At 32.5% G+C, this 11759-nt stretch overlaps 2 protein-coding genes across 3 annotated transcripts; one reads left to right on the top strand and one right to left on the bottom strand.

The window, feature by feature from the left end:
• The first annotated feature begins 3769 nt into the window (after positions 1–3769).
• LOC113555007 (KH domain-containing, RNA-binding, signal transduction-associated protein 2-like) lies at positions 3770–10073 on the top strand. 2 transcript variants are annotated; one of them, XM_026959255.1, is made up of 7 exons: positions 3770–4280; positions 5793–5911; positions 6019–6135; positions 6385–6824; positions 6920–6990; positions 7063–7200; positions 9823–10073. In XM_026959255.1, the coding sequence occupies exons 1-6, from the start codon at positions 4136–4138 to the stop codon at positions 7194–7196; spliced, it is 1026 nt and encodes a 341-aa protein (XP_026815056.1). In that variant the 5' UTR covers positions 3770–4135; the 3' UTR covers positions 7197–7200; positions 9823–10073. The 2 variants fall into 2 exon arrangements, with proteins under 2 accessions (XP_026815056.1, XP_026815057.1); XM_026959256.1 differs by lacking the exon at positions 9823–10073 and having other exon boundaries at positions 3771–4011; positions 4103–4280; positions 7063–7658.
• LOC113555006 (putative GTP-binding protein 6) lies at positions 10063–11585 on the bottom strand. Its single transcript, XM_026959254.1, has one exon. It carries the CDS (start codon positions 11554–11556, stop codon positions 10117–10119), a length of 1440 nt encoding a protein of 479 aa, XP_026815055.1. The 5' UTR covers positions 11557–11585; the 3' UTR covers positions 10063–10116.
• Between the last annotated feature and the right edge of the window lie 174 nt (positions 11586–11759).

Here is an 11759-nt window from a genome sequence, read left to right as displayed (position 1 = left end):
ATGTTAGTATAATTTTGCGTACAAAATATTATATCTTTTGAAAACAACTTGTTTTTTCCTTTTAAACGAATATATACGCATTGTATACGCGATGTGCATACTGGCATACTGCATATATTATACATGATATTATGCTTATATTAATATATTATTATGCTTATACCTACTATTTATATTTCTTACTACAACAGTAAACGAACTGCAGACGCACATCCTTCCCAACAGTCTTTCTTAATGAAACTTGACTGCTCTCGTGTTTTTATGCCTAGCTTATATTTTATAACTGCATCGCCTAAAGTTTATCAAATTGTATATTGAACTAAAAAAAATATCTCTGCAACAACTACTGTATATTATGATATATATTCATTGCAATAATGAATCAATTAATTTTAAATAACGTTTTTACATATTTGGATCACTACTATTATACAATACACTAGGTATTATAAAATTCCATACGTACCTACTTATTGAGCCGTTTTATAATATTATAATAATTTACAGAATATAATACAAAACATGGAAACATTTTGAATTTTAATATTATGGAAGACAAAATACCAATGTTACGATCCAATATTCCAATGGAAGTATGCTGTACTCGTATATTATACATAATATATTATGACGTATATAAATATAACAGTGGAATAATTTCAGCATTTTGACTCGACGGGAGTTTAATACCTACGACTTCGTGTGAGTATTATTCTTATCCCTTCGTTTTAAGTACACTGAACGGAGTGATAAGTCATATTTTTTAAGGTTTCACATGTTCTTTCGGTAATATATAAGAACGAAAGCAATTCTTTTTAGTTAAATTCTTCTATTTGAGTATTTGACCATTATAAAAATCTATAAATAATACCTATTTAAAATAATTTTCATTTTTCGTAAAACCATTATAATGTAAATATAAATTTTTATTTCATTGGTAATCCAGTATCTATATAGGTGTTTATATTTGCACACATTGCATCCTACCCCCACATCAAATTTCCGTAGCACCACTGTGGTCGGATGCCATGCGCCATGGGAACGACAAGACAAATACGAAATATAAATGTCCGTCGCTATACCATTTCCGGGAAAAATATAGAATTGTTGGTCGAGTACGGTGCCGGAAATCGTCTTTCTTCCTTCTTCCGTTGCACTGTTGTCTGAACAGATCCAATGGGGGTAGTAAAGGAGCTAAGTCCTTCTACCCAAATATCAAAACACAAACATACATAATTCCACAGTTTTTGTTAAAAATATATTTTAATCTATTATTTAATTAACTATATAATACATAACCTTCTAAATAAAAGTAAAACTAATTAAATCTATATTAATGCAATTTATAGAAGATAGCGTATTAATATCGATGCAATTAAACGTTTATACATTTGTAGATAATATATCTACGGCCTGAGTGTGTGAAATTGGAAATTGTAGTTATAATAATTAATAACAACTAGGTAGTTTAAATCCATTTTAACTTAGATTATGAATATTTTTAATAAGTAAAGTATATTATTTAATAATAGGATACATTTGAAATTATGGTGATATTTTTTTTTATGTATATTTTACGGGAGATTCCTCAGTATATAATATCTGTATGAGACCCTTAGTTAGCCCCCTCAAAATGTATTTTAGCCCCCTCCCCCCACAATTTTTTTTTATTATTTTAGATTTAATAATAATTTTAGCCTAAGGTAGTGAGATACATCTTGTGCAATATGACGTAGAGAATTATTCAAAAGTAAATTATATAAATATAAAATGTATTTCGCAATATTCATAATTTAATAATTATATTTTTATCTAATAAATATTATGCAAGCATACGGCAGCGACCAATGGCATTACGACCGTCATCGTCCGATATTTTATTTTTATTTTGGAGATTAAAAATGGACAAAAAAAATTATTTAGTATTTTTAATATACCAAAAAAAGTATCCAGTCGTAGGTACTCGTACTATTTAAAATGAAATAAACCAGACAATTCTCGGAATACTCCTAGTTTTTTGGAAAGCATTATAGTAAGTAAATTAATTTAGGTATTTATTTCTAGGGCTGCATGTCCCCCTAATTTTTTAGAACTAATTGCGCACAATGTTCAGCACCCCAGTTTTTGCATTAAAATTGTGCCCCTGTCATTTGGAATGAGATATGATTAACATTATAATTTAGAATTAGGAAAAATTAAATAATAATAATGATAAAAACAATAGGTAATTACATTTCACATATTACATATTATTATGTATAAATGACAAAATTCAAAAACATTCAATTTACGATGGCCAAAAAACTATGGACTTCTCGTTACCCAGACACCTACGTAGTCAATCGGTTTTAGTTCATTGCGTTGGCGAGTTGTTGTGGATAGGAACAACAAAAGGAACTCATTGTCTCATTAGTTTATGTTGCTGGAAATGAATCTACTTTGAAGTTCACTTGTGAGAGTAAAGAAGGATTATCAATGGATCTATCAATCAGCTTACGTAGGAACACTAAGTATTTGGCTTCAGCACACTTATTAGCCAGATAGGACATAGGAATGACCAGTGGCGTAACTAGAAAATAATTTCGAAAGGATTACATTATTACAATATATATATATATATATATATATACATAAGATAAGTACATATAGGTTATTATACTAGTCCTCGAAGAAATTTAGAGAGAGGTTACAATCCCTTAACCCCCCTGGTTGCGCCACTGATGCTGAAACTCCTCCATCTTTTTTTATGATGTTATCTCAAGGTTTTGGAAATCTGTTACTATTATCCCCCCCCCCGCAAATTGCGCCTATGATGAAAGATCAAGAGCTTCCAGGACTGATATAGTAAGTATAGCTAGTGACGTAGCCAAGGAGGGGGGGGGGTGTTAACCCCTCCCTTTTGGCCGTATTTATATCAAAAATATAATGTTTATAATATAGGAATACAATCATTTGGTCGTGGTAAAATGTATTTTGCTATGTCGAATTCACGTTGTCGACTGCATTATAATTAATAATCATTATCATTCAATTAATTTATTATTTTACCACGGTTGTAGATTTATTTTTTTTTATTAACCCCCCCCCCCCAAAAAAAAAAAAAAAATCCTTGCTACGCCACTCAGTGTAGTCATCATGAGGAGGACGGTCCGTCTTCAGTGCGTATAATGTCGCAGATCATCATATAAATTATACATTATAATAATATACTACGACACTTCTAAATGATAATTAAACAATATGGGTAAACGATGGATTCGAAAAATGTAAGAGCAAAATAAATATTTGTTTGGCGTACATTCAAATTAATGCCCTCCTCCTACCAGATCATTGCTCCGAGTCGGTCCACGAGTCTGTTAAATCGCGTACGCAGGCCCCGGACGTGCGGAGTGACACGTCGGCGGTCGTGTTGATGGGCCGTGGGGTGCGGGTACGCGTAGACGGCACGCGAGTCAACGGGGTCGATACACTCTGCGCGCACCGATCCGTGCCACCCCACACGATAACGGGTTTATAACGAAAACTGCGAAATTCTTCGGCGCGTAACCGGTGCTGCGATCTGTGGGCCACTGCGCTGTGCGTACAGTGTACATGCACGCGGTACTTTTCGTCGGTCGCGCGGTATCGATTTTCATTATTTACAAACGTTTCGCCGCCGTTGCAAAACGCTGCGCCACACCGTTTCGTGCGTCATGCTGCCCGCTCGCCCGTCCCGCCGATGAATACCCGCCGCACCCCGCCACAAACTACCACCACCACATAAAAACTGCGGCACAGCGTTCATGTTCACGGATCATTGTGTTGTCGGCCATTTTCAACGCGCGTTGCCTACTTGCCCAGTTAACCAAATTCTCTCTTTACGTCTGTTCGCCGACATAGTGCGTATTCTTTCGTTCGTTTATCACGTTTTGCACCTTCTGCATACCGCGTACCTAATCGCGTCACTCCAAACACCGTTAACCTTTTCGTCACACAATTTGACGCAGCCGACCTACTGTTGCCAACTCGTGTGTAAGCACTAAGCGCGAAACGCCGCCAAGTCCAAACATTGTCACGCAGACGGTAAATCTATTATTGTTTTGCCTTTTCGCTGTGTCCTTAGCGTTTGTCAGTGAACCACCGTTGCTCTAACAACATGTCTTCGACCGAGATGAACGATGGCGCCAACGGAGAGATGTCTTCTGAGTCCAAGCCCAACGAATACGTGTCGGCCCTGGTCAAGGAAAAGTATGCTCTGGACGCTTCTACCCATCAGAACACAATGAAACTCATCGACGAAGGTCAGTTATTTTTCATGATGCCATATCATAGGTACCTACCTACATACATTTTTATGACTTCTATTAGTCGCAAGTCGTATTGTATGTGCATTACCCTATTTATTAATATCGTTTGATTTTATTCGTACCTAGGTATGTAAAAAGAAATCCCAGATATTTCTTTTTTCTTTTAAATAAACAAGTCCATGATCGGAAGGTAATTTGTACGTGCTGTTGTAGGTATAAATATATTTTTCCTAGTGTACAACAAGAGATTTTACCATCTTACGTCCATTTTTTTTTATAAATATAATATTTGATTATTTTGGTAAAATTAATATTATATATGTAAATTTAAAAAAGTAGCTTGGTGATTAGTATAGTACTTTAGTTCTAAATAATTTCATAACTTGTGAGTTATTTCCTTCAAACAAAAACTGGATTTTCAATCCCTTGTTATAAGATATTTATAGACTGTTCAAATCCTCAAATATCTGACTCATTCATTTCAATACTTGTCTTATCTTCCTGCACTAACTATTACTGGTTTTGTATGGTAGTGACTAATTATTAACTACATCAATTTAGAATTCTAATTTTCATAGAATTAGGTAACATTATTCCTACAAATAGACTCATTTAATACATAATATTTAACTTTAACTGGCTTACCTCAATTCCAATAAGTTAACTTTCATAGTTAAATTCATATAAATTACTATTAATTCTGTTTATTATCAACTTGGTTTACTTAAAATTAGTTATTTCATATTTTAAATATGCATTAGAAATAACTCTAGGAATATACAATGCATTTAAATAGAACATACCTACTTTTCAATCAAATTTGATTAGTTTATAATTATTAATTAGTTATAGTTAAGATAGATCATTTAAACCCTGTACATATATAGTTGTACCCTAATTTACACTGATTTAATATAAATCTAGTAGATTCAAATAAATAGATACATATAAACAAGATTCAAACTGCAACTTGATGTACAACTTCACAGACTTGATTTTTATTTATTGTTAATCAACATTTAAAGATGTAACAAGTAAATACGCTTGAATTGTGCCTACGTCATATACATTATCAAGTCTTATAAATGTTATCATTTAAATCCAAAAAAACTAAAATATCTACTTAAAATGTATACAAAATTAATTTTGTTTGTTAAAACAGTTAAGATCATTTTTTTATTTTGCATTTATTTTTTATGAATAGATTTAATAGGTTTTGCTGTTTTAAAAGACTATCTCACTAATTTACTTTATTTTATATACATTTTAAATGTGTATTTCGTTTTGTTTAGATCAAAAATGAAATTTTGATAAGGATTATATTGTATGTGACGTCACACTATTTCTCCTATAAGTGAATTCCTTAAATATATTATTGAGAAATCATGATATATTGTTTATAGGTTATATTTTAATAAATTTAAAAAAAAACTTAAAAATATCATTTTTAATAATCACTGATACCATAAATGATATGTATAATATTTGCAATTTATTTTATTCTAGAAATTGCCAGAGCACAAAACACCAATGGCAAACCAGAATCAGCTTATTTGGACATAAATAGTGATAAACCTATTCGACTATCTGCCAAAATTATGGTTCCAGCTAAAGAATTCCCAAGGGTATTAAATATTTAAATAAAAATTAACTTTTAACATAGCATGTAAATTTATTAATGATTTTCTAATATAATTTTTCATAAATATTACAATTTTTTTTACATTTTCAGTTCAACTTTGTTGGTAAACTTTTGGGACCTAAAGGAAATTCTTTAAAACGTCTCCAAGAAGATACTATGACCAAAATGGCAATATTGGGCAAAGGATCAATGCGCAACAAAGAAAAAGTATGTGTTTGGTTTTAATAATACTTACCTTTAACAGTATTTAAACAATTTGAAATTCTTATGTTTTGTGATTTACTTAATATTAATCATTTATACATTGTTACATTTAAAGAAACAGTATTTAAACCACGTATTAAAATATATTTAGTTGCAACAAATTTCTTATAACATATTCCATTTTAAAATATTTTGCTTATAATTTTTAACATTTTTGATTAATATATTATTTAAAGATATTATATTTTATAGGAAGATGAAATGAGAAGTTCATTAAACCCAAAATTTGCGCACCTTGCTGATGAACTCCATGTCCAAGTTACTGCTTATGCTCCTCCTGCTGAAGCTTATGCTCGTCTTGCTTATGCACTTGCAGAACTTAGGAAATTTTTGATACCTGACCATAATGATCAAATTGCACAAGAACAAGCACGTGAAATGCAACAATTTGGAGGTGCTCCACCTGTTCGTCATCCAGGACCAATAATTCATGCTCCACCACCTCCACCTGCAGTAATTCGCCAAATGCCGCCTCAGCCACCTCGTATGCCGAGAGCTCCAGTTCCAGGAAAAGCCAAAGTAATGAGCATATTGGATAGAGCTCGATCAGCAATGGAAGGATCTAATGCTTATCCTGGCAACGGTGGCTATGGTGATTCTGGTTCGTCTCATTATTCCCATTTTGATTCTGGGTAAATTATCTTTTATTAATTTTATAAATTATTTAAATAATTCATTCATGTATTTCAATTATGTCAGATAATAAAACTGAATGAATATTTTATAGGTATGGTGGTGTAGCAACTTATAATGGAGGCGGTAATGATGATTACTACTCAGGAAATTCATATTCACAAGGTGAAAATACAATTATATTATAAATGTAAAGTATTTATTCAAAATTGTAACTAATATATATTTTTTTTTTAGATAATTCTCAAAGTGGTGGTGGACGTGGCTGGAAAAATTACAATACTGGCGGTAGTAGTGGACCATCCAAACCGACTGGCAATCAAGGTAGTCGGTATGGAGGTCGCAATGCACCATATACCAGACAAAAATAACCAGGTATTTGTCAGGACTATTTCTATCATAAATGAATATTGACAACAAAGAAAAATAATGGGTAGAATAATTTTTTTTAATGTTTTGACATTTCATAATTATCTCAAATAATTTTCCACTTAGTAAAACAAATTAAGATTATCTTATATATATTTTTTTTTATATACGTATATAAAATATAAAAGTATTGTACATCCAATAAAAAGTTGTGTATTACATGGGATGTTGAATTCCAAATCATATTTTTCTTAAGATAAAACATTATAATTTAAACAAAATTGTGTAAGGAATAAAATTTAAATAAATACAATTTGTACAATGGAGTGTAAAATACAAGTTCTGCACAAAACTTCTTGATTAGATTATTATTATAACTTTATATCAAATATTGTTGGGCTACTTATTTTATTATTTTTTTTTTAAATATGAATTTGTCTATAGGAATATGTTTATAATTTTTTGATGTATTTTTGATTATTACTTTTTATAGATACTTAGAACATACATTGTTACTGAAGGATAGCACCACTGCCACAATATATTTTTATTCAATAAATAATAGTTATTACTATTAATAAAATATTTGAGTTCCTTTAACCTGTATAATATCGAGAAAATAAATGAATAATGAAATAAATTTGTCAACAAATAATTATTTTCAAATACTAAATTGCATTTATAAGAATTAAAAACAATTATTATAGTATTTATTAATTAAATATTAATAATTAAAAAATTAATAAAAACAAAAATAAACATTAAGACAATAATAACAAAATTCTATTGTGGCAGAGGTAACAATCCGCTTAAAATAAAATTCACCTGTTGCTTGCTGCTAATATTACAGATGCTGATTTATTATAAAACTTAAAACTTAAATTCCAACCCAGTGATGATTGATGATTATTATAATAATAACAAACCAATTGACTAATATAATATTTTTAATTATTATTTTATTATATTTATGTGTTTAAATAAACCTTAATAGAACCTTTCATTTTAAAATGTCACTTATATATTATGTAATTACTAATTAATAAATTTTAAAAAATATTTGTAGTATTTATTGTTTTATACAGTTATTATTTACTTATTTATTATTATTATTTTTTTTTTTTTATCATTTTATTATAATAATATGGATTACTTGTAATCCAATGCTATCGATAGATGTTTAGATTTATAATAATATTGTAGTATGTTAGGTACAACAAAATTTATATAAAATAAAAACTTACAAAAAATAAAATAAAATATTTACAATTTACTTGATCTTGCTATACATATATTATTTACTCACAGTATTTACTATTGATATAAATAATTATATGTATATATATATGTATGTTATGGATGAAGTGCCTAGTGTGAGTTTTGTCAATATTTAATAAGCCAGAACTATAAATTGTATTCACAAGTTTTGGAAGAGTGAAAGTAATTTGAGGTGTTCAATTATAATTTATAATCAAATTGAATGTGCCAACTTAATTTTGTGGAATAATATTTTCAATGATGAATATTTTATATTCTATTTCTACTGTCTTGCGTTATAATTGTGTAACAAATAATTAATTTTAGTATGGTTTATTTATTGGTTTGAAGTGTTGTCTTCTCTAGCTACATGAGTAAATAATTGTGAACAACTGTTAGTATGTTAGTTGGCAGATGTTAACATCGATCAAAATTTGCATATCAACTGTGACATATAATATATATATACATACACACATTAACCTTACGATATTTTATAATTTGATAATTGATAACAATAAAGTTTCAGGTGAATCCTTATAACCAAATATTGCACGACCCAAACCTAATTCCTCACCATGAAAAACATCCACTGGATAAAAAAAAAAAAAAGCATAACATGATAAATAATAATAATTAATAATATTTAAATTGATCATTATGTTATCGTTTTAGGAGTATATATATATAGCCATGATATTTATGACATAAATTAACTTCCAGCAAATGAAAACCAATATAAAGAGGAGTGGAGATGCTCTAAAAAGCGCATAAATTATTATCATGTTGATTGCCGTTGATTCGGGCAGCCTTGGAACCCCTATTTTAGAGAATAATTGTCTCTAATTTTGTTTAAAAAAAAAAAAAAAAAAAAAAAATGGTGAGGTCTATGCATTTCACCATACATAATATATTTAACCTGGAAAGTAATAATATTATTATAGGAACACATATTATATTCTTATAATTATATTAAAATTGTGGTAAGTTGTTTTAAAATTAAATAATGTCAAATGTTCACTGTAACTAACTCGTTGCCTTTGAAAAAAAAAAAAAAAAAAACCATACAAAAGTTATAAATAACTATAAACTCAGTAATACATCAATAATATGAAGGAAAAAGAAATCAAAATTGAATGAAAATATTTAAATAACAGGTACATCTTTAAAATTTAATTTGTTAATATATACATAAATATAAATTATTTAAAACACTACGTGTTTTTGTATTATTTATTTTTTTTAAAAGAATAAAAATAATTGAAAGATCCGTTTTTGTTAATACTTTTTTTTTATATATATTTAATTAGTGAATCTACATAAAATGTATTTTACTTTACACTATTTTAATTTATATCTGTTTTGTTTCAGGAGAATCTGGTTCTGCTACATACATATTCGTTGATTCTTTCCTGTAACAAAGGTTGGACAACTTCCTCTCGAGTACAATATTTTTTTATTTTTATTTTGTTTTGTATTATTTGAGATTTATTATTGTTTCAATTTGTGGTAATGTTATCCTAATACCAAAAAGACTGACCATAAATGTAAAAATTTTCAATTTTGTAATTCTTATTATTTATTTTTAGTACAATAAAAACTAGTCAATTATTAACTAAAAACGTGTTAACATTTATTTATAAAGAAATATTTTCTACAATAAAACTATTTGTTTATATTTTTGCGTATAAACAAACTTTTAAACACATCTAGATCAGATTGGGTAACAATAACCTCCATTACAGAATAATCACCGTCCGTATCGATATTGACAATGGCTGTGTGCGCCCTTAACCATTCATATTCATCGCGGCCAGTGCGTACCCTTATTTTAATTATTCGTCTACCAGTGACTTTAATTATTTGACTTTCTATTTTTTTCTTGAGCTCATCTAAACCCTTTCCAGTGGTACAAGATATCAACACCGAACTTTCATCGTTTTCAATATTGTCTAGACGATCGACTTTGTTGCCAACATCGATTACACTATTCAACAAGTCTGGGTTAATGCTTAAGCTCTTTAGCGTCTCTTCCACATGAGTCTTTTGTACCAGGACATTGGGGTGAGACATGTCCCGTACATGGACAATGACATCTGCGAACATGGCATCTTCCAACGTGGCGACAAATGGTTCAATGAGTCTGGTAGGTATATCCGATATGAAACCTATGGTGTCTACATACAACACAGTCATGTTGCTGGGCAACACGCCTCCGTGTACTGTCACGTCTAACGTGGCGAACAGGCAGTCTTTGGGAACCAGGCCCGCGTCGCCCGTCAACGCCCTGACCAGCGACGTCTTGCCAGCGTTGGTATATCCAACCACCGCGACGACGGGCAAATCCTTGTTGGACCTGTTGTAGCGCAGATGTTTCCGGTGGCTCCTGAGCTTGTCTACAGACTTTTTGAGCTTCTTCTCGTACGCCTTCAGCAAGTCCTTCTTGTCGTCGAACACGAGCTTACTGCTGAGAGCTATCTGACCGGCTTCGGTGCCCAGCCGCTCCGTGTACCCGTCCTGAACGCCGCGTATCCGCGACCAGATGTACGGCAGTTCGGCCAGGGCCACCTGTAGCTTGGCCTCCCTAGTGACGGCGTGCCTGCGGAATATCTGCACCACCATCAGGTACCGGTCGTAGACGGGCACACCGAAACGGTGTTCCAGATGTTGGTGTTGAATCGGTTTCAGCACGTTGACGCTGACGAACACGGCGGTGATGCGACGGTCGCCGGCCACCCGGAGCGCGATCGTGTCCACATTACCGGGACCGAAAAACGTGTGTTTCCGGTACGACGTGAGACCCACCAGTAACGTGTCCGTCACAGACCATTCGTCCAGAGTGTGCACCAGCGACCGGCTCTCGTCCAACTTGACTTCTGGCTTCGTGCTCCTGTCCTTTTTGGCACCCCATTTTATGTACGGCTGGACGATCAACACCTGATGGCCGCCGGCCGGCGCCAGTTTCAGTTGTCTGTCGATCAGCTCTCTGGCCTGGACGTCTTCGGCGCCGTCGTCACCGCCTCCGCCGCCACTGTACCACCTGACGATACGGCCGCATCTTCCGGCCGTCACTGTTCGCGCGAAGCGGCCCACGAGTCCCTGCATTTGCGCACCTTGTCCTTGGCCGCGATGTACGAAGCCGCCGCGCCGGCCGCCGTGGACACGGCTATGTGGGTCCTGCGCACCGCCGGAAACCGCTTGATGACGATCTGCTGCGTCACGTGCACCACGGCGAACGTGAAAGCCAGCGCGCCCAGCCCCGTGCCGTACGATCTGGTCAAGCAGTCCAAGTACGAGCTGAACCCCGG

Source organism: Rhopalosiphum maidis, chromosome 2 (assembly GCF_003676215.2).
Source record: "Rhopalosiphum maidis isolate BTI-1 chromosome 2, ASM367621v3, whole genome shotgun sequence".
NCBI classification, from domain to species: Eukaryota; Metazoa; Arthropoda; class Insecta; order Hemiptera; family Aphididae; genus Rhopalosiphum; species Rhopalosiphum maidis.
This window is presented reverse-complemented; position numbering and strand designations above follow the sequence as displayed.